We start from the raw sequence: 23,870 nt of genomic DNA, 5'->3' as shown, positions 1-23,870 counted from the left end.
TATTGGGGAATTGGGGGAGGGAACAGCATTGGGGAATCGGGGAAGGGGAACAGACAAGTTGCTGTCCTTTTGTTCTTCAGTCTAGTTGTGGAGGATGGACATCGCTTCACCTGGCCCAGGTTGGTATTGTGATCATTGCTCTCTTCCTGCGTGAGGCAGATTGGTCGCCAGCCATTGGACGGCCGCTCACAGCAGCCGGCTGATCATGTTGGCAGCTGGTGAGTCACGGTAGCTCACGGCAGCCCACTGCAGCAGGGGCTACAGCCTATGCCGTCACCGGCGACTCGCGGCAGCCCAGCTCCAGGTGGAGCCCAGCTCCATCTTAGCTGTAGAGAGCGCAGCGTCACTGGCCCATGTGGGATCCGAACTGGGGCCCTGCTGCTCAGCGCTCGCGCTCCCAAGACAACTCTTAACCAACGAGCCACTCGGCCGGTCCCAATTTATTTTAATTTCACTTCTCTGTTATATGAAACAGGATTTAATGCACTGGATTTTTCTTCTGCATCTCAGCTTTTGGGATAAAGGCCAAATTACAAAGGAAAAATGCCGATATAAGAAACATATACAAACACATAGCTCCCAAGGGATACTCTGCAGTAAACACACATTCAGCCCAATCTGTTTTCCTTTATATCTCCAAAGTCTTGGACAAGAGAAATTCATACTCAGAATGATGATCCCAAGACCCTATACAATTCTCAGTTATCAAAGAAAATTTGATTGTGGCCACTGATTGACTACTATGGCTTTTAAAACGAAGTATAGCTTTCATTTGGAGTTAGAAGTCAATAAGTATAATCTAGTAAATATAATTGAATCTCTTTGCTGAGTGAAGATCTTACAGGACCCCAGAGTCATCATTCTGAACATCAATTTTCATTGTCCAGGCTCCCCTTCATCCTCTCTATGGACATGGCGGGCACATGCCTTTGGTACAACCTTCAGTTTCACCCATTCTTCCATTTTGATTTTCATGTCACTAGGTCAAACCCTCCACTCCTCACTCCTTGGCTACAGCAGTCTTTTGGATTCCAAATGTCTCCACTCCAGTCCTTCCTGCATACTGCTTTCAAACTAGACTTCCTAAATCCCTGCTTTTATCAGCAGGTCATCCTCCTCGTCAGCAAATTATGATGGCCTTGTACTGCATGTGGCATCAAATGAAAAATCTTGTCTGCCATAATTTGACCCCACCCAACCTCATTTCAAATTACTCAGCTGCACCTGGTTCATTCCCTCCTCTGTACCTTTGGTCCCGCTAGTTCACCCTTCCCCTACAGAATCAATTGCCCCCTCATTGCCCTACCCAAATCTCACCCATTCACCCATTCTTCAAGGCTCAGCTCATGCCCCCAAATTCTTCCTAAAACCTTCTCCAAGTTCAATTTTCTTTTCTTAGGAATTTCTATTGCATTTTAAGTCTGTACCACACCATTCAGAATATATTTATTTGTTCTCTAGTTGTTTCATCAGTGCTCATGGCATCTCTCCAGCTAAACTGTAATCTATCTTTTTCTGCATCAGATCACTCGTCATTGTAGTTGTCATCATCATCATCATCATCATCATCAAAAAGCAGTATTTGCCTGAGCCACCAGAACTACAATCAGTCTGGCATCCTAGGTATCTGCCAAGGCATCTTGAGAGAATATCTGACTTTGGTTACGCAGAAAAACGTAAGTCCTTAAAGACTTATTTGATTCCACAAGCAGAGACAGAAGAGATGTTTGTTTCTTCCACTACTTTGGTGCTCTGAGCAGGAAGAACAGCAGAGCAGGCCAGGGAAGGAATGGAGGTCAGTGGGAAGACAGCAGGTATAGCACAAGAATACTGTTACTACTTGGCTCCTGGTCCTGTCCCCACCCCCAGTAGTCCTAACTCTTGCCTCTGAATAAGGCTCAATCCCTACCAGCCCTCAGGCATGTGGCAGATGCTTTAACAACATGAGCTCAGGACTCTAAAAATATCTGCCACTAGCGGGGAACACGAGTGGGTGTGAGGTGTTTGGGCCTGAGTAGGTTGGCTGTTTGGCTTTTCTTTGGCTTCAGAACTGTGTACACCACCCAAGCTGCCGGAACTACAGGGAGGGCCCTCTCTGGTGGAGATCAGCTTTGCCTTTCCAGAAGGATGAGGAGCCTTGAAGTTTTTATTTGGATGCTCAGAATTTAAGCTGTAGGCACTGCTCTCATTCCAGCTCTTTATACATCCCACCCCAAGTTCTTCACACCCCTGTTTGTGGTGCAGGGTGAGCCAGGAAGCAGGTTGCTCATAGCATCACCAAAGGAGAACAAAGCAGTCAGGCTCACTGGACACAAAAGACCTCATTTTGTTTGGGGGTTTGGTGTCTCTGTTCTTCTCAGCATCCTCATAAGCCCCTGGCCCTTTCTGGACAATGAAAGCATGTCGATCCCCTTTTGCACCTGGCACTCCTCTCATCCATTCTTCCGTTCCTCTGGGCATTGCGTCCACATGGTAACCAGAGGTGAAAGCTGCCCCTTAGCCACTACATGTTCCCCAGATCCTCTTTTCTTTCCATGGGGTGTAGTGGAGTCAAACCAACTTGGATGCAAATCTCTGCACAATCACATACTACTATTAGGTGTCCTTAGGCAAGCTACTTACTCTGTCTTAAGTGTCCTCCTCTGGAAACCAAGGATAATCACAGCAATCTTGTAGGGATGCTGTGAGGATTAGCATTCATTGTAAGTACATGGCACAGTGCCTAATACACACTCTTCCTTCCTCCCTAGTCTGAATCTCCACCATCAAGTCTGGCCCGACAAGTACTTAAACGGGTACTATTGAAATGCAGCAGAAGCTCTGGAATTGGGAGACCTAGGTTCCAGGTCCTCTGCTTAGTAGCTATGTAAATGAGTAGGCTAATGAAATAACACATGAGAAAGAGGTTTTGCAAAATATGAAGTGCTCTGCAAATGTTAATTGTTGCCGTTGTCTCAGAAGGCTGATCAGCCCTGACCTGGTAGCACTTCTCCTTGGATCCGTTGGTTCTCATCCTGGAAAGCACAGAAAGCTTAGCTTCCTGACAACAAGATTTAGCCAAAGCAAAGACAGTTGGTGGGGAGAGAGAGGAGAGAGGCATGCCAGCAATCGGCCATGGATGGCTGGAGGCAGGTCCAAAGTGATGAGGATGCTGGAGGATGCTGGAGGTTGCATAGCATGGAGAGCTACCATAGACAAATGTAGCATTTGAAACCATTTTCCTGGGGCTACTGCTGCCTGAGCAAGCTTCAGCAAGTCCCCCACCCCTGCATGTGCTCATAGCTGACACAGGTATTTGTTTTCCCTAGGGAGCATATCTGGCATCTTTCTGTAGATGAGGCATGAATGTCCTTTTGTTGGAGGCCAGCAAGGGAGAGCAGAAGTGAAAAAATGGGGGGGGGGAAATACAGCTGTAACCTTTCGAGGGTGCCGAGTGGATGGTGGGAAAAGTTCAAAACAAATGTTTTTTTTTTAACTAGCTGGACTGTCTCATCTGTGTCTAAGATACACACACAAGGCTGACCCAGAGATTGGCAAAGGAGGACAGAGACAAAGATAAATTCATGCACAAAAAGAGAAGCAGCAAGGCAGACAGAGAAACACAAACTGATGGGTAATTAACCATTAAGCTAACTGGCAGAAGATGGAAGCTCAGAAACCCTAAGGAAGACATGATGTCATTCTGACTGCAGGCAGCTTCTGAGGGAACACTTAGCTCAGCCTCTGTCCACTGGGTAATATAACACAGGAAAGTGTTTTTCCAAGTGATCAGCAGAGGAAGAGAAATCCACCCATAGCCCTGGGTGGCACCTGCCCACAGCTACGGCTGACCTGTAGGTTGCCTGTTCTAGAGGGCTGGGGCTGAGGGGGTACCCAGCCTGTGGAAGGAACCAAATTAGGCAGGAGGGGGTACTTCCATGAGAATTTACAAAGAATGGCTGAAAAATTTGTTCTGAGCCTCCCCTCTAATACCTCCTTCATCCCACCTCCACACACTCCTATTTGGCATTTTCCAGGGCTTTCAGTCTGAGACAGGCTCAATATGATTTAGCTAAACTTGTAGGAGACAGACCCACAATGGTCATTAAGGGAAGCTTCACCCTTCCTTTGGGGGTTGGGAGATGCCCCCACCCTTCGTAGGCTGATGTCAGGAAGAACTGTCAGCTTTATCATATGATGTCCCTCCACGTCCCTGTCACAGGTAACTGCATGGGTTGGATGGACCATGGGACAAGCCAAGAGCAGGATTTATATGGAAAGTGCATTGAAAGGGGAATTAGGGGCCGGCCGAGTGGCTCAGTTGGTTAAGGGCTCACTCAAGAGTGCAAGCTCTGAGCAACAGTGTCGCTGGTTCGATTCCTGGCCCGAGCTGAGCTGCCGCTGAGCTGCCAACAGGTAGCAGGATGGCTCAGCCAATAAATAAATAAATAAATAAATAAATAAATAATAAAACAACAGAAAAGAAAACAAAAAGAAAGGGGAATTAGGAGGCCTGAGTTGTAGGCCTGGTCCTGTGTGATCTTGGGCAAGTCACTTTCCCTCTCTGAGCCTCAGCTTCCTATCTGTAAAATGAGGACATTGGATTAAAGATTGTCTAAAGTCTCTTCCATCTCTCAACATTCTCTGATTCTCACACCCAAGGTGAGACAATCAAGGTACAAAAAAGTAAAACCTAAGTACTCAGCTCAATGTCTGGGGTACAGTTGAAAGAGACGTCTTGAAGGTTCCTGGGTCCTGGGGTTATAACCCTGGACCCCTGGCCTAGAAGAGACCAACAGGCTGGCTGCCCAGTATGCCACCTCCCCCTGTGCACACTGCCTCCCAGGCCAGCTATTGCCCCCTAGAGTAGAGTACTGTGGTAGAGAGCATGGGCTCTGAATCTAGGTTGAAATCCTGGCCCTGCTGGAGGGAAGGCAGGATAATGAGATGGTGAAGAGCTTAGTTAGGCTCAAGGGTCAAAGACTGAAGCTCAGATCCATCTGCCCCTGGGCAAGTTATTTAATCTCTCTAACTTTGGTCTCCTTATTTATAAAACAGGAATGATAATATTGGGTTGTCAGAAAAGTCATGACACATTTTTGCAAAGAAGAACAGAAAAAAAGATGTCATGACTTTTCCAACAACCCAATAATAGTCCTAATCTCACAGGCTGCTGTGAAGATCAAATAAGAGTGCATGTAAAGTGCCTAGCCTGTGCTGTTTGTTTATTCAAAAAGCAGAAGTTTATTATTATTATTATTATTAATATATTCATTGGAGGCTTTTCTTGACGCTCATGTAGACGAGTAAAGACTGGATTATAAATGTTGTGATGGGATGAGCACACATTGACTGGAAACACCAAATGGGGTTTTAAAGCCCTAGGGATGGCCCTGGTAACTAACAGAGTAGCCCCAAATATGCTAAATCAGTTATCCCCCTGTAGGGGTTGACATGTGTGCTACCCTCGGGCACATATGTCAGCCCAGGGGAGGGCACACCCTACTCTTGGACTGAGAGAAGAGCTCCCTGATCCCTCTCTCACTTTCCTGCGAGGACTGGCATTTTATAGCCTGACAGCCTTTTATTGTTGGCTGTGGTCTAGGGCCACCCTAGCCCTGCAAACTGGACTTTTCTCTCTCCCCCAAAGGGAGAAGCCTTTGGCAGGTACCTCCTAGCATGGTTTTGGCACTTGTTCCTTGAGAAACACCAGGCCAGCCAGAGTATGGGACCAAATCTTCTTCTGAGATCATGTGCTTGCTGCCATGCTCTGCCACCTTCCCACAGACACGCTGGTCCTGCCTGCTGGCTTTGGCCCTGAGGTTGGAACAGCTTTACAAAAGTCAGGGTCACCATCTCGCCACTCTCGCACCCCACCTTGAGCTCCTTCAGAATCTGCTCTCAAGGGCTCCTTCATATCACAAGTGTCACAAGTCTCTCTTGAAAATATCACCTTCCTCTGAAAAGCCTGTATTGAGCACTTCTCTGCACGTGGTGTCCTGCTGAGCTCCATTTCTAGTGAGTCATGCTGTCACAGGCTCTGCCCCCTGGGATAAAGTCCAGAATCTTTGGCAGAGACTGTAAAATCCAGTTTGGCTAGATTCTGGGCTGTTGGAAGGGAAGGAATCTTTTAAAAATTCCCCCGAGGTCACTGGGTAATGACCCCCTTTCACTCGTTTTCACCTCCCATTTTCCAGTATCTAGCTTCCTCCTCCCCTAGATTCCCAAACACTTCCTTTATCTCCATGTAAATTTCAGGTGGGCTTATTTCCCCTCTTAAATTCAGAGAGCTGTTTGGCTCAACATGTAACTTGATTTTTTTTATTAAATTATTTTTTATTATGAAATACACATTTTTTAGAATTAGTTTCAGCTGTACAACACAGTGCACTAGTTATACTTTTTACCCCTCGAAGTGACAACCCCCCTCCCCCAATCCGCCGCCCCATTCCCCCCCAATATCATACTGTAACTTGATTTTAAAAAGACAATAGCATTACATTTTAAGGGTCTTTAGTGCCTACGAGCACATCCATAAGTATATGTCTACTTTGGATGCTTTAGAAATTCCAGAATCTCACAACCTTACATTATAGAAGCTAGACACACTAGAGAAAGTTCTAACCAAGCAAATGTCAGCATAAAGCCCTGGCAAAGAAGAAAGACAGATACCTATTTTGACTTTAAAAAGAAAATGTAGCAATTCTCCCCAAAATGCAAGAGGCAAGAAATATCACTATTTCAAAATAGTGTCCTATATTCTTGACCCTGGGGCTCAGCTGTTCTCGAGAGCTCTCCCTTACCAGTACTTAGATTCCCATCTTCCTGACACATTTAATGCCTTGGCCAGGTTTATGAAGCCATTTTAAAGTATGTTCATTTTAATAATCAAGGAGTCTGCACAGTTTACAGTGTTCCACATTCTCCCCAGTTATTCAGCCCTTCTGTCCACCTCATGCTTAGAGAGGCCTTGTGGTCATTGGAGCTGTTTGACCAGCAGGAGGGAGGTTTATCTTTGCAGGACAGGATCTGACCATAGGCTCAAGAAAAGGCCAGCTGTGGGTCTAGTGGAGTTTGTCTTTAGTGCCCAGTGTCTTTTGAGGTGACTTTCCTTTCCATAACCCTGCCATCCTCTGTTCCCCTGACACATAAAGCTGCCCTTGACATATCCCCCCTCCTGCTAGCCTCTGCACATTGAAATATCCCTGTCCTATCGAGTTTCCACCGTTCCTGAACCAAAAGTGAGTACAAATGGTCAGACAAGAATATCTGTACTTAGCTGACCTCATAATCTAACGAGGGGATAGGAGCAAGACACTTACTTCCCTTGGCCCTCAGATAAGTTGTTCTGCATTTTTACAAAGGCCTGCTTGAAGACAATACCAACATAATGAATAAAGGCATTAGGTACCCCAGACAAATAAAGAAGATATCATTTGAGGGGGGCTGTTCCAAAAGATAAATTTTGTCTATTATGAAGGGCTGGCAGGTGACCCTGTCTCAATTTCTTTAAAAAGGCTCATGACTTTGTGCCAGAACCACCCCACTCCACCCCTATTTCAGCTCAGCCCTAATCTTAACCATAAACTGTAATTCTCTATGGATTTCCATTCTTTCCTCCCCTTTAATGCCTCAAGGCTTAACCAAAGTGGGGTTTTGCACCCTATTGGTACTCAAGAGGTAGAAGAGACCTCAAGATGTGTAAAGTGCTTTGGGATCCATCCCACATACCAGGACCAGGTTACCTCATACCTCCCTCTGCCCACAGGTGCCGCTGCTTCTGGCCCAGGGTCAAGGATGGGATCACACCTGCTTTTCCTGGCAGGAGCTGTCAGGCAGGGGCAGAGGGCATGAATGCACCCACTCCGGCCTGCCCTAAAAAAAACCGAGTAAGGTGGGAACCAGACCACTGAGAAAGCCGAAAGAGGATGAGGAGGTGCTGAGGGTCTTGGGCTCAGCAAGCAGTGACACAGCCACGAACCTGACCAGGCCTTTCACAACCACTAGAGCATGCCTCAGGCGAGGACCCCTCCCAGGGCCCTCCCTTCCCGGACCTGACCGTCTGGATCACCTTGATCTTCTCGCCCTCGATTTCCACGGTCTTCTCCCTGAAATCCACACCGATGGTGGCCTCAGTCTTGTCCGGGAAGGTCCCCCCACAGAAGCGGAAGGTCAGGCAGGTCTTGCCCACATTGGAGTCACCAATAACGATGATTTTGAAGATGCGAATCTGCACGTACTGGTCCAGCGATGAGTCGAGCTCCAGGGATGCCAGCCCAGCTGCTGAGGCGGGCTGCAGGCTCCCATGGCCCAAGATGGGCTGCGCCATCTCCCCGGAACCGGACCGGGGCTTCAACCCTCCTGGTGGGCTCCACACAAAGAAAACGGGCACGTTAGTGTGCTCCAGGCGAGGGAGCTTTGTGCGTGTGTGTGTGTGTGTCCGTGAGTGTGTGTCCGCGCGTGTGTGCGTGTGCTTGCCCCGTGCGCGCGCTCGCGCGCGCGCGCGGAGAGCTGTGACTTTTACCCCAGGTCCCCCTCCTCCTCCTCCTCTTCCTTCTCCAGCACACCCTCCTCGCTGCACGGAGACACCAACACAAAAGCCAGCCAGGGGAGGAGAGTTGGAAAAGAGACTGCAAGGCACGAGCCTTCTCCTTCAGTCTTTGCCCTCGGAGGGGATGCTGGGGCATAAGACCCCGCCTCCACCACTGCAGGTGCCTCGGCGCCTTGGCCTAGACCCTCCCATGTCTGGACCCCAGGGACACACCGTGAAGAGGAAGACTACAGAGGAAAGGGGGGTGGGGAGAGCGGCACACACCACCCCAGGATGGCCCTCCTTTCGCCATGATCCCATTTATTTTATAGATCTCAGGTTCCCCACCCCTACTTTCTCAGAGCGCACGGCGGGGCGGGGGAGGGGGGTCAGCGGGCCGGGAGCACAGCTGCGGAGGACCAAGAACTGTATGCTAAGGCATCTCTGGAGCACTTCACCCTCGGAGCAACACTACTTTACTCGGCAGGGACGGGGTGCGGGGAGGAGACACCTCAAGAGCTGCAGGCAGCTGAGCTGAGCCTCTGCGGCCCCCTCCCAAGCCTTGGGATAAAGAGATGCTCTGTTTTATTGAGGAAGCAGGTGCACTTGCGCGCCGGAGGAGCCAGGGAGGGCGCTGCCAAGGCACGCTGCGGGGCACCGGTGTGCATGTGTAAGGGGAGTTACTGTTTCTCCCATAGAATTGCCAGATGGGGTGGGGGGGTGCGTGCCAGGCTCCAACCTTCCCTTATCACACCACGAGCACCCATCTTCTGAATGTTCAGGAGAGCGGCTCCCATTGGCTGCCGCAGTCGGTCGTGTTTGGCTGGCCAATGAAGAAGGCCCACCACGGGAGGGAGCCGTAAAAGGGGTAGAAGCCGGGAAGCTAGTGGTGGCAGCTCCAGCAAAAGGGGACTTTGTTTCTGGGGCCAACCGTTCCAGGCCCAGGTGGAGGGATCTTGGGACAAGGCGTAAACCTCACAGCGTCTTGCATTCCCCAGCCCTCCATGTAATCGTAAGTTCTTCCAGAATGCTGAAGTTTCAAAAGGAATTGGAAACCCCTAGGAGGGTTCACCCCTCTGCAACTGAATGTAGAACAAAGTGGTTGGGTCTAATTTGTTAGAAGCCTAAATTATGCTTGGAAGATGATAAATGAACAGAGCTTTCTTATGGTATTAGGTGGCAGCTTCCAAAAGCTTATTAAGCATCACACATCTTGGTCAAGACCAGTATTCCCTCTCCCGCATGTGATTTGCAGGTTCAGAATTTCTTTAAAATAACATGACTGAGGTATAATTTACACACAATTAAGTGTACCACTTTCATGTTTGCTTTTAAGGCTTTAACCATCCTCCCACATATTTCATAGGCTAAGGTAATATTAACATATGCCAGTAGCACTGACATGAGGTAATTGCTAATGTCATCAAGTTCAGGGACTCCAGCAGCACACATGTGCTGCGATCTTCCTTGTATGGGGCTAACCTGCAGAAGAGACAAACATGACTAAATCTATTCCCACTATGAGAAAAACAATTCAGTGCATCAGTGATAGATCTGTAAACAAATTTGAATGCAACTGTTCAGCCCAGTCCAAGTTACTCAAAATGGCTGGGGAAATGGGGTCTTCTAGTTTTAGGCTTTTTAGTTGAGTTAGCATATATGTGGATCACACATTTCTAAAACCTTAGATTATGCTATTCAATATTAAAACTATCCCAAGGAGGATGTAATCTTAGTTGGATAATCCAAGGTCATCATTATGAATACCAATCATCATTGTACATTATTTTGGGTTTTTTTGATTGGCTGATGTCTAGATAATTGTTTGCAGCATCATTGCCATCTGTATTTGAAGCTAATTTTCCCGGTGATCATTATCTACAGAAGAGTAGCTATTAAAAGGGAGGCAGGTAACTATGAATTAGGCATATCCAAAAGGTAGATTGGAAATAAGCTTTGCCAATTCATAGCCAGAATTAATGCTAACTTTCTAATATAAAAAATTACATGCACATAAGATTATTTAGATGTACAAGGTCTAATAATTAGGTTTGCAAACTTATTACAACAATGTTGCTAACCTCTTTTGATATCAGAGGGATTACTCATTATGAATTTGTACCAACTAGACAAACAGTTAACCAAGTTTACTATTTGGAAGCGTTGAAAAGCCTGCGTGAAAAAGTTAGATGACTTGAACTTTTCGCCAATTCATGGCTCTTGCATCACGACAATGCACCAGCTCATACAGCATTGTCTGTGAGGAAGTTTTTAGCCAGTAAACAAATAACTGTATTAAAACACCCTCCCTACTCACCTGATCTGGCCACCAATGACTTCTTTCTTTACCTGAAGATAAAGGAAATATTGAAAGGACGATATTTTGATGACATTCAGGACATCAAGGGTACTACGATGACAGTTCTGATGGCCATTCCAGAAAAAGAATTCCAAAACTGCTATGAAGGGTCGACTAGGCACTGGTGTCGGGTACTTAAGCTTCCCAAGGGGAATACTTCAAAGGTGACTGTAAGTGATATTCAGCAATGAGGTATGTAGCACTTTGTCTAGGATGAGTTCGCAAACTTAATTGTCACACCTCATATGCTTCCAGCAGAAAACTTGTCACTGAGTCTGAGAGTTCACATTATATTTGTAACGTAGAAACATTAATGTCTGGAACTCTGGTATCTTAAAGTGGGCTTCATGCCCCAATAAAAAGTGTTTGTTACCTCTGTGGGATGAGATATTGAGGAACTTCCACTTATATTTTTGGAGTTAGTTTGATGTGTATATATTGCTTCTGCAAAAAAAGATGAAATATAATTATTAATTAAAAGGATAGGAAATCTAACTCATTGTATCTATTGCACAAATAAGTTAAAAGTGTTGTACAATGCCTTTTCTTTGTTAATTGTGCATCATTAAATGACTGTCATGCAAATGTACCCAGTTGTTTTCATAGGTACCTTTATCATAATTTTGACAGTGTTTTCCAAAGCCTCTTCCACCAACAGATATGATTAACTTTTTATTTAATCAATCCATGTTTATTATTGGCTTTTAGAAATAGCAAGAAATAACATCTGTGAAACTTTTAAAATATTAAATATATTTTTTTACCTTATTGTGGAATCGATATTTTCAATATTCCCCAATGCAGCCCTAGAGAAAAAGTTGCCCATTGCCTGCACTTCTGAACACTATTTTTTTTTAAAGATTTTTTTTTATTGGGGAATTGGAGGATAGGAACAGTGCTGGTGAATTGAGGGACGGGGAACAGACAAGTTGCTGTCCTTTTGTTCTTCAGTCTAGTTGTGGAGGACGTTGCTTCACTGGCCCAAGTTGCCACCATCATTGTGCTCTTCCCGGGTAAGGCAGATCAGTCGCCGGCTTCTGGACGGCTGCTCACGGTGGCGGCTGGCCACTCACGCTGGCTGCTGGCTACACACGGTAGCCCATGGCAACCCACTGCCACAGGGGCTGCAGCCTACGCTGTCGCCTGCGACTCAAGGCAGCCCAGCTGCAGGTTGAGCTGTTGTTCAGCATCTTAGCTGTAGAGGGCAGTGTCACTGGCCCTCATAAGTGGGATCTGAACCGGGGCCCTCCTGTGTCCCAAGCCAGCTCTTAACCATCGCGCCACTCAGCCAGCCCCTGAACATTATTCTTAATAAGCAAGGGAACCCTGGATCATTTTCACCCAGTAAAGACTGCCTCCTGGGTTAAACGTCCTAAAACACCTTAGTAATTTCATTCTCTATCCCTATTCTACTAAAAAACAATAATAATGTCATCACCTACACGATTGCAGCCAAACTCTTTGGCTAGTTCAAATCTGGCCCCACCATATTAACCTGTCCTTATTTACTTCCTAGTATGTACTCTCTGCCATTGTCTCCTGAAAATGATCCGGACTTTGTTTATTTTATACCTCCAAGCCTTTTAATTTAAACAGCATTGTGCTTCCTCTAAGATACTACATGGATATTAGCTCATTAATCTTTGTATCAACCCTATAAGATTAGTACATGAGGAAAGTGAGACATGGTTAAGTGACTTGTCCAAGTGACAGAGCCAGGATTCAACCTGGAGCAGACTGGATCCCAAATTAACAGTGTTTAACCACTAAAAATATTATCTTGGGTCCCAATGTACTTGTTGGATTCAGATAATCAATAAAGAGGCTGGGTGTCAAATTAAAGTTTAAAGTTCCGAAGATTTTATTAAGCTGAGCTCTGCGACCGCCCCTCTGACTAAGGAGAAAACGGTCCCAAGGTCTCAGTGGGTAGGGTTTTTATAAATGGGGGTTAAACATAAAGTAAATTACAGAAGCCAAAAAGAATGTGTAGTTATTTTAGTTAAAACTGCATCCCACTGTTGCAATAGTGTTGTTATGCCCAGGTGTCTTAACAGTACATCACGACCAGGTTGATAAAGTTAGTTTGCTTCAAGACCTCCTGAAATGTTAACATGAAGATGGGGAAAGGAAGGGGGAACTGCAAGGCCTGAGGAATGTTGGTCTTTAACCTTTTATTCCCCAGCAGAAGCAAAGCAGGTGTATAGAAGCAAAAAGGGCTGTTAGTTCCTGTGAAATGGTCTAACCCAGTTGGGCAAAACTACTGCTGCAAAACATTCTTAATATTTCTGTTGCAACCCATTTCTTGTAAAGCTAGGCGTTTTATTGTCTTAACGGGAAGTTCTGCTTAAAGTCTAGCTGGAGTAGCTGAAGTATAATTTTTAAAAGTGAGTCTGGGCCGGCCGAGTGGCGCGATGGTTAAGAACTGGCTTGGGAAGCCAGAGGGCCCCGGTTCAGATTCCACATATGAGGCCCAGTGACACTGCCCTCCACAGCTAAGATGCTGAACGACAGATCAACCTGGAGCTGGGTTGCCTTGAGGCTGCAGCCCCCCGCTACAGTGGGTTGCCATGGGCTACCGTGTGTAGCCAGCAGCCAGCGTGAGCGGCCAGCAGCAGCCGTGAGCAGCTGTCCAGAAGCCGGTGACTGATCTGCCTCACCCGGGAAGAGCGCAATGATGGTGGCAACTTGGGCCAGTTAAGCAATGTCCTCCACAACTAGACTGAAGAACAAAAAAACAACAGCAACTTGTCTGTTCCCCTTCCCCAATAAAAAAAAAAATCTTAAAAAAAAAAGTGAGTCTGTCCGGCCTAGGGTCCGGTCTGAGATGCTTACAGTACTCACCATCTGAAATATCATTCCTCCTCCTCCACTATTTGAATTTCACTACTCATCCTTCAAGACACAGGCTCAAGTAATACTTCTTGCATGAAGTCCTTCCTTAGCTATTTCACCTCATATTCTTTTTTCTTGCGCTGGCACTACATCAGATATTATTTAAAATGACCAGTATATGTCATCTCCCCACCTAGATTGTGACTACTTTCTATATTTTTCATATCCCCCAGAACTCCTTTCATGTAGTCCAAAAGGCAAGTGCTCAATACATACTTGTTACGTGAATATGTAACCCAAAACTTTGAAAAAGGCTTGTTATGTGTTGCATAGACAATTTATTTCCAATTTAGCTTACATTTGATAGTCAAAACACCTATTTACACTCAGCCCCACACCCTACTCCTCCCACAACTCTGGAAGTCCTTAGGCTTTCTCTCACAGAAAAAAGTCTGTGAAGCAGGAACGCTTTTTGCCCGCACCTGCTCTCAAAAAACGAAGCCATAATAGCAGGAGACTATCCACAGCACCTGATACAGCATCCAGGACTCAGAATTGCACAATATAAAAGCGGAATGGGAAAAAAGAGCGCGGAAGGAATACTTGCCCCGGAACAGGGCTTGGGTGGGAAAATGCCAGCAATTTGTAAAAGACGGAAATCCAATCCGAATCTGGAAAGCCAGGAGCCCTGACTCAAATCTATAGAAAGACTGGAAGTGGACTACAGCCAGAGAGAGAATCCAGAAGGCTTAGTACTTAGCTAGTGACCTAAAACAGAAAAATAAAAATTTGGTGCTGAGGCCACGCTTTGTGAGGTGCTATTATCAGTTCCCTCCATCGACACAGCGGCAGCACTTGCCACAAACAGCCAGGCAAACCGGCCCCTCGGGTCTCTCTTGGCTAGCTTTCTAAACTCGCTCAGCGGAACATACCGCCACCAACCCATACAAACTAACAAGCAAGCCCGACCACTTCGCAAGCCTACGGGAAGCTACGCGCATGCACAGCTCGTCTCGCTGTGTGGGCCAATCACAGTGGAGCGCTGAGTACTACGCCTGCGCAGTAGGCCTCCGGTCGAGCTTCCTTTTCCTCTGCACTAGCAGGCCGGCTTAACTGTCCAATGCCCACTCCTAGCTGGGGGGAGGAGCTTACGTAGAGTGCGTGTGAAGGGAGCAGGGGAAGCAGGCGGGGGCCCACAGTGTTTGACCCGTGTGTCGCTGCATTAGAAGAAAGGAAGGAGGAGGTGCGGAGTAGCGGTTGCCGAAATGTTCCGATGTGGAGGCCTGGCGGCGGGTGCTTTGAAGCAGAAGCTGGCACCCTTGGTGCGGACTGTGTGCGTGCCAGGCTCGAGGCAGAGGAACCGGCTCCCAGGTGACTGACCCATCCCGGGCAACCCCCACCTCGAAGACCAAGGGCCTGGGCTGCATAGGCTCCCAGTGCCTCACAGCTCACCCCGCCCCCCAGTCCCCCTAGAAAAACTTAAGACACAGTCGTGTGAATTCTGAGTTGGCCGGATCCAAACCATGAGTTTAGCAAGCCGTGCTGACCTGACCTTCAAGGGAATTGAACCCAGTAGTCGGCTTGAGGCCTTTTCCTGAGAGGGTTTGCTGTTCAGGGATAACAGAACAGCTGGCTGTCTAGTAGTATCCAGTGCCACCTCCAGGCCACCCCTTTTCCGCCTTTTTCGAGCAATGAGGTCAAGTAGACTTGCCATTTACCGGTTATGAGACTTTAAATGGGACAGTTAAGCCCCACGCTTCAGTTCCTTCTGTACATGAGGTTATTACCTGCTCTACCTTCCAAACCCCAGATGAGATCCATAGATTTGAGCGCCCTGTGAATGCCCTGGGAAACAGAAACAGTGCAGTGCAAGTTAGGAGTCAGTCGGTTGTGCACCAGTCACCAGGAGAACTGACCCAGAATTAATTTGGGATGTCTGGTCAGTGTAATTCTTGGTGGTCCTTAATACTTCAAAGAAACAGTTTGCAGAACACACTGTATTTGCCCTCCATGACGTTGTTTCTTCAAATTTTAGAGCTGGAAGGGATTTTGCAGTAAAGTTTAACCCACTCATTTTATAGATAATAAACTGAGGCAGAGAGAGGTGCAGTTAACTTGCTCACAGTCATGTACCTAATTAATAGGTACAGCAGAGGATAATTTGCCAGTCTTTATGCCCCTAATCCAATTGCCACAACTCCACACTGCTTCCTATAAAGTTAGACCTCGAAAGGTTAAGAATGAATCTGGTTCCTCTTTAGCATATTGTTCATCAGATATCTGTGAATTTATCTTGAGCCTGCTCATTTTGAACCTGCACAACTTCATGGGGGTAAGGAATTATCCACCTGTTGGAGGTGTGGAGGTTTTTTTTAAACAGTAATGTTTGAATGACTGACCACCCGAGGACACTCACATTTTCAGTGTCAGAAGTTATCATTGAGGCCTTTCCAATGTGGAACCACCTTCTGGGTTCTTTAAAAATAAAAAGTGGACAATGTTTCCCTTAGATCGTTATCTGTGAAAATGTGCATTTGAACAGTTTTCCAGTTAACTCTGCCTCAAGAAAATGTTTCCTGATGGGTGTATTGGAGGTATGTCCTAAGACATATTGCTCTCGGAACTTAAAAACCTCTGCCTTACCTTTTAAACTCATACTCTATCTATAATGTCATCTGTGTGGGTTTTGTGCAATAAATTGAGGGTGCTTTATGCACGTTGCACAGAAATTGACACAGAAATGTAGGTAAGCTGAAGATTTTCATCCACACTGACCTTTCAAACTTTGTGTAGTTATTTTGCTTAAAACTCACAACTTGTACCAGCATTCTGAAATCTGACCAAAAGTTCTCATCAATTAAATTTGGATTTCTAAAGTTAAATTGATTTATTGGACATTTGAAGGTGTTTGGTGATATTGGAACTAGTACTGAAAAATTAGACTCAAAATGGGTTTTTTGGGGGGTTTTTTTTAGCTGAGCCATCCTGCCACCTGTTGGTAGCTCAGCAGCAGCTCAGCTCAGGCTGGGCATTGAACCTCTGTTGCTCAAAGCTCACACTCTTGAGCGAGCTCTTAACCAACTGAGCCACTTGGCCGGCCCAAAATGGATTTTTCTATTACATGACTGTACAAAGGTAGCCTGCTGTAGAATATATTCTGACTTCTTGACCTCTCCACCCATCTCTTGGTATACACTTATTCTTTGTCCTTTGGCCAAGCACCAGAGTATAACATCACATGCCTTTAGAAATAGGTGGGGCTGAGGTTACAATTTCAAAAAAGAAATTATTCTCTCATTTTGGGAATTTACCCTGTTTTGCAGCTTGATTACTAACTGCTTTTAATCTGATTTCTTTTTCACATAGTCCTGTCTACCACATGTTTTTGCATAGGTTGGGAAGAGGCATTGATTGTTTATATGCCATTTCCCTCCTTCTTTTCCTTCTTCCTCCTCAATTCTTTGCCAGATTGTTAGCTGACTTTAAACCTACCTTGAAATGATCTCATCCACATCTGTCATTATTGTCAGGTTCATTTCCATTATATGTTGCCTTTTGCTTTAAAACCATAATTGCTACTATTTGTTTGTTTATTTTGATGTTCTGCCTCTTTCTAGAAATAGTTGAAGTAATTAATAGCCACCACTTTATGTCTGCATTAAGCACTGAGGAGCAGATAGTTTAGGTAATAGGTATTTTCTGTTCTGTAGTATTTTATTTGGTTACCAAACATTGTGCTGTCCATGTTATCAAACTGATCACCGACCCCTGACCTGACGGTCAAATGTTTGAACATTTTTCTCTATTCGGAATGCTTCTCACCTCCTTAAATAGGAAATAGGAAATTGGACTACTTGTGGGCAAAGATCCAGATTGCATGGACACTGCCAAATGACCCTTTTTTTAAGCCTAGAAAGTGAGCTTTTCCCCACTCGTTCTGTTGAGGCAAAGTTTTCCATAAGAAAATTTTTGGCAAGTCAGCCTTTTCTAGACCAGTTAATGTTATATTTTCTACCATTTTATGGGAGTTGCTGCATATTGTACCTTTCTTCTAGATCATGTTTCCAAAAGTTGCCTGGTCATATACATCGAGTGGAGGGATGACCCCAAACCTACTGAATGAGTCTCTAGGATAGAGGTCTGGGAATTTATATGTTTACAAGCCCCTTGATGTAATTGGTATAATCAGACAAGTTTGGGAAATACTGTTTTGAATGAATAATGACTCTTGGTTCATTCCACTGAACTCAGGATTAAAAAAACATACTGAGTGACCTTGAGTCTCTTATGATTTATATCAAGCTCATTTTCTGATACTCAGAATAGTGGCAGCCATTCTCCATTCCTACACTATACACTACCTGGGAGCAGAAATTATGTCCTATTTATTTGTGTGTCCTCAGTGTTTTGCACAGTCTTTGGCACATGGCAAATTCTTAGTGACTGAGTCCTAGTACAGGACTGAACTTTGCAGAACAGTTAACTTCATTGTTTTCATCATCTAAATCGTTTTTCCTCTGGTGCCTTTCTTCAGAGTGGTTCACACTCTACTACAGTTACTACTGCTCTGATTCTTCTAAAATTCCAACAGGGGTTGATACTAAAAAAAAAAGGCTGATAAACGTTAATAGTTGTTGGATTCCTCATAAAGAGGCACCTAGACTACAGTGAACAGATCATCTAGGCTTGTCCTGTCCTGTGTTTTATCCATGTCAGAAAAATCAGTTTGACATTCAGAAGACAAGACTCAAGAGCATATAGACTGCTTACCATTTGAGCAACGTAGGTGCCTCAGTTGTGTGGATGTATTTCTGGAAAAGGTCTTCAATTGGAAAGAATTTCTAGTTCCTTCCATCCTTCATTAATTCAACAAATATTTATTGAGCAGATACCTACTATGTGTTAGGCACTGTTGCTCTGTGTAACAAGTCAAGAATTGAATCCTTGCACAGTATAGTGAATATAGACAACAATATTGTATTATAATCATCAGATTTGCTAAGAGACTAGATCTTAATTATTCCAGCCACTAAAAAGAAATGATAATGTGACATGATAGAGGCGCTAATTACTGCTACAATGGCAATCATATTATAATATGAAAATGTATCAAATAAAAAAAAAGAATTGAATCCGAAGTGTGAGGAAGAAGGTTCTGCCTCTGTATGTGTGATCTAACTGCAGAAAATAAAAAACAAGTAGACTTGTGCTATAATGACAGGTCAAGGAGTAAGTTGGCTTTCCCAAGTTAGTAAGACAAGTGAAAAGGCATGTTTTAGTTGTGATGTAAAATTTCCTAAAATTTTGAAGCTCCTGGGGTGGGTAGAGATATAGGAGTAATTTTATGGGTAAAAGAAAATTGATGGGAAATACCAACATCCATACAGTACCTATCACCTTTTACAAAATTAAAGTCACTTTGTGGGTATGTAACAAGTTGGTTTATTAATGATAATAGTGTTGTATTGCATTTCTTTTCAAGCAGTAGTTTAAATGTTAACCAATTTTCTTTAAAAAAAATCAGTTTATTTGTAAATGTCCTTTTTGGGGGCATGTTGGGGCAAAAACTGCTGAACTTTCCCAAATCTACACTGTTAGTGTTTTTCAGGTTGTAAAAAGCAAGCAAAAACAGAATAAACACATTAGTATTATATTAAAACAAAGTTGCTATGATTTCTAGATTTATGATCTTCTAGAGCAGGGATCGGCAAACTGAGGCTAGCGAGCCACATGTGGCTCTTTGGGTGTGTTCCATCTCAAAAGTTTGCCGACCCCTGGAAGAGCCAATCCTGTCCCACACAACAATTTAAAACTTATTCGAGAGCTATAAATATATTTTTACAAATAAGGAAAATTTAAAGTAATATTATAAATGAAACTATGATAGTTTTATTTTCATTTTCAATTTTACTTCAGAGCCACATGTACGTACCCAAAGAGCCGCATGTGGCTCGCAAGCCGCAGTTTGCCAACTCCTGGCAGCTCTTCCATCTCAAAAGTTTGCCGACCCCTGGTCTAGAGGGATAAACGAAATTTTTTAAAAAAAACATTTATTTTCAGTAAACAAACTTTGGGTGGGGTGGGGGGCAAAACTACATTCATTGCACTAAACCATGTGGAACTTTTTCTACCAAGTTTCATTTTCTAAGCTCTGAGAGTTGTCAATTTCTATTTCTGATGTTCCACCATTTTTATGGACTTCTGAAAATCAGAAGCTTGTCCAGGTTGAGAGAAGCTTCTCCACCCTTGCACATGTTTTTATTTTCATGATTTGTTATTTCCAAGTATAAACCATTTTATTTCATAAGGTGATGAAGGATTCTAAAACAGGTAAGAAATAAAACTAGTAAAGAAAAATACATTTTTTAGTTCTAAGAATATAGGTCCATAGTCTCTTACCTATAATTCAGAAATCAAAATAGACTAAAAATCAAGTGTTTGTAATTCATTTGCTAGTAAAACCTGACCTGAACTGGAGATAGGCTACTTGGAATCTTTTGTTTATCCCACTCAGTGTGACTGCTCATAGAAACATGAATGTGTGTGACTGGGTTACTGGGTGTTACTATATAGTATATGCACTATGTACTTCAGACCAAACACTTCTAAGTTCTGGAATATACATGTTCCCAAGGACTTCAGGTAAGAGACTGGAGATCTGCACTAGATGTGTTTCTACCCCTCTTTGCTCTGATATTGTGAAAACAAGGGGGAAAGCTCCCTATTTCTGATCTCAATGAGTACATATGGAATGTTACTACCAGTGCCCATTCTCTTTGTCTTTTAAAGCCTGGTGAGACCAGAACATATCTACCTGCCTCTAAACCAGTGATTCTGAAGGCTGCATCAGCTGGGAGCTTGTGAGAATTGCAAATTCATGAGCCCCATCCCAGATCTCCTGAATCAGAAACTCAGGGAGGGTGGGGGCATGGATTCTAACCATCTGTTTAAGAAACCCTTCAGGGGATTCTGATGCAAGTTTTAGAACTACTGCTCCAGATCAGGATGGCAAACTATGGCCCGTTAGCCAAACCCGTGTGCTTTTATAGGTCTCTTGAGCTAAGATAGTTTTCATGTTTTTTAAATGGCTGAAACAAAATTTAAAAATAGACTATTTTGTAACACATGAAAATTATTTAAAATTCACATTTTAGTGTCCATAAATAAAGTTTTATTGGAACACAATCACACCCATTGATTTATATATATATATGGTCTATGTTTGCTTTTGCAAAACATCAACAGAATCGAGTAGTTGCGGCAAAGCTGAAAATATTTACAATTTGGTCCTTTTACCAAAGGGTAAGGGGGAAGGGGGGTGATAGATGAGGATAAACGGGATCAAAACGGTGATGGAAGGAGAACTGACTCTGGGTGGTGAATATCAACATAATCTTTGGATTATTTTGGAGGACTAAGAGCCAAATGGTAGATATTTTAAATTTTTCATTTTCTAAAAAATACTTCATAGTCCAAAATTCTTCAGTTCTTTGGGGGAGATAAATTCACTTAAATTTTTTTCTGATTTTCTTCTGAGCTTTAACATTTCTGTCTTTCATGCAAGATGGAACTGTGTCCTGGTTAGATTGTGTGGCAGGGTTTTACTATTTTGTGCAAGGTTTGAGCCAGCTGTTTAGATTACTCCTTAAGTGGTTGTTATAATGTCCCAGGTAGCCTGTAGTTAAGTTTTTATATCTATTCAGTCATCTCTCCATGTTTACTACATTTATGGTAAAGAAGTAAAGAGAGAAGTATTTGATGAACTGCCCATATGTTTTTCATTATCTTTTCTGGAAGCTGTAAACTTCCTCCCTGGGCAGCATTAAACTGTAAAAACTCTAACCACTTTAAGAGTGTGCATTCTGATATCTGTTGTATTTGTCTGTACAGTTTTGATTATTTTTTTCTTGGTCATTTAACAGTGAATGTCATGCAGCCCAGTGGGCAGTAAGTCTTGACTTGTACAATGCATTGACGTTTACTCATGAACATGTATTAACTATTTTATTTCTGTATGTGTGTGTGTCTCTTAATAAATTGTGTTCCTTAGGCAACTTGTTCCAGCGATGGCATGTTCCTCTAGAACTCCAGATGACAAGACAAATGGCTAGCTCTGGTGCATCAGGGGGCAAAATCGATAATTCTGTGTTAGTCCTTTTTGTGGGCTTATCAACAATAGGTGCTGGTGCATATGTAAGTAGAAAAGCAGCTTGTGTAAAGAAGCTGCCAAACAGCTCCCATTAATAGACTCAATATTACTCTGCTTTGAAACTTTTGCAACTAATTACTTTTTCTCCTTTGGGAAACATTTTCAATAAGCCCCTTTTAACGTGCCTATCGTCTAATAGCCTATGAAAGCCAATTTGGGAATGATTGAAATTTTATCTCATGTTGATTATCTTTGCTCTTTTCACTTGTCTTTTTACTCTTTACCTGAAAGCCACTGTGTTTTCTTAGGTTTGACCAATTATCAGAAAATTGTACCGTTTCTCTTGGATGTGACACACTAACCTGCAAATAAGATCAAAATTCATTGCAGCTCCTTAGCACAATATTTGATTTTGACCCATTTGTCAAATATTTTATTTTTCCTCAGCTTGGGACAGACATTAAAAACAAAAACAACAGCCTTCAATCCAAAATATTAAGCATTCCTAAAAGGAAAACTATCCCTGAATCTCACCCAAAGACTAAATTACAGAAGTAGACCTAGCATCTCCAATTTTAGAATGGAGTTTGTGCGAGGTGAGAAATATGGTTTTAACTGCTATATAGTAAGATCACACAATTATATCTCCTTAAATGAACTCTTATCAATGTAGCTGGTCACAGAGGAATTATTTTGTACATTTTTTTTTAATTTGGCAGAGTTTACTGTGACTAAGCAGGTGAGTCTAAAGTTGGATCATGCACGGTTGAGGGAACCAACTTAGATAGCACATTAGTAACACCCTTGATTGAGGGAAGCTGTTTGTTTTACTTAGAGCAAATGGTTGGACATCATTACAGTTTTAGTTCTTTCTACATTGGTAAGACAGTGAATGTGTTTTTGTTCTTGATCACTAGATTAAAAAAAAGAGACATGAACATTATTTGAAGTTAACTAGATCGTCATTTCCTGACTGACTCCCAAATGTATAAGAAAAGTAGGTAGCTCTTGCCAGTTGTGAGTCAAATCACAGTAAAGAAAATAGGTGAGCTCTGTCAGATAACAGACTTTGACAAAATACATATTCTCCTCCAATCTTGGAGCCGCATTTTTTTTTCTTTTTTAGCACAAGGTAACCAAAAATGTGTCCCTGCCTTTGTGTTGAATGTTTCTTCATTAATATTTAGTGCTCTTTTTGTTTCCTTTTGTTTCTTTCTTGGCCTTATCTTTACCTACAGTTGTGCAGTGTCATCACCTAGGATCCCCTTCTAGATCACTAGCGTCTACAGGTGCTTCTGGGAAAGATGGCAGCAGACTAGTATACTTCTTAATTGTAGGAGCAACAGTCACTGGGGCAGGAGTTTATTATGTAAGATGCTTACACTAAAATATATTTTGGGGTAGGGTGGGTGAGACCATGGCACTAATGAAAATTTGATCCATTAGAATACAATAAAGTATTCACAGCATGTGCTTTTTAGGTATTTATTAAAGGGACATTGTCAGTCACTAGTGAGTCCTCAATCTCTTTCTTCAAACTGCTGAAGTACTACCGGTTGTATCTAAACCCATACATTTAATGATTATATATCATCATCAACGCTTTTTAAAATCTTTTTGCCAATTTTGTAATTCTTCTTATGATGCTAAATTATATTGTGCTTTAGTGCTGCATACCTAACAAGACAGTCTCAAAGAGTAAACATTGAATAAGCAAGTAAAAATAACTTGAACATCATCCATTTTGAATCTTTTTAGGTAAAATGTAATTTTTGTGTTTTGTGGGAAACAATCAGCCCTACTTTTATTGTGAAAAGGCATTTTATTGAATGCTTGCTTCTGAGGACGTCCCAAAAGCCATAGAAATTGCAGTATCCTCCCCACTCACCCCCCACCATCTATGTCAAAGTAAATTCATTTGGCAGTGTCCCTTTTGTAATCTCTAATTTGGTCAAACTAGTGGCTGAAGTGATATAAATTAACAGATTCCTGTAGATTGCTTTCTTAAATACCTCTCATTT

The 23,870-nt window shown here is 43.4% G+C and overlaps 2 protein-coding genes across 5 annotated transcripts in view; one reads left to right on the top strand and one right to left on the bottom strand.

Moving 5' to 3' along the window:
* Positions 1–8,800, bottom strand: part of RAB33A (RAB33A, member RAS oncogene family) — a 12,277-nt gene extending 3,477 nt beyond the window's left edge. Inside the window, exon 1 of the mRNA XM_019653912.1 lies at positions 8,051–8,800. Within this exon, the coding sequence (XP_019509457.1) occupies positions 8,051–8,308 (258 nt within the window). The 5' untranslated portion in view covers positions 8,309–8,800. The remainder of the gene's footprint in view (positions 1–8,050) is intronic.
* A 5,944-nt stretch (positions 8,801–14,744) lies between these two features.
* The window catches only part of AIFM1 (apoptosis inducing factor mitochondria associated 1), a 35,422-nt gene continuing 26,296 nt past the window's right edge, over positions 14,745–23,870 (top strand). Inside the window, exons 1-2 of one of the 4 annotated variants that reach the window (XM_019653932.1) lie at positions 14,745–15,071; positions 23,088–23,218. In XM_019653932.1, coding sequence (XP_019509477.1) covers positions 14,966–15,071; positions 23,088–23,218 — 237 coding nt within the window. In that variant the 5' untranslated portion in view covers positions 14,745–14,965. Of the gene's footprint in view, positions 15,072–20,540; positions 20,561–21,750; positions 21,894–21,962; positions 22,446–23,087; positions 23,219–23,870 lie in introns of those variants that run through there. The other 3 variants (XM_019653931.1, XM_019653935.1, XM_019653934.1) reach the window with 3 other exon arrangements.

The sequence above is a fragment of the Hipposideros armiger genome, unplaced genomic scaffold (assembly GCF_001890085.2).
Source record: "Hipposideros armiger isolate ML-2016 unplaced genomic scaffold, ASM189008v1 scaffold_210, whole genome shotgun sequence".
NCBI classification, from domain to species: domain Eukaryota; kingdom Metazoa; phylum Chordata; class Mammalia; order Chiroptera; family Hipposideridae; genus Hipposideros; species Hipposideros armiger.
This window is presented reverse-complemented; position numbering and strand designations above follow the sequence as displayed.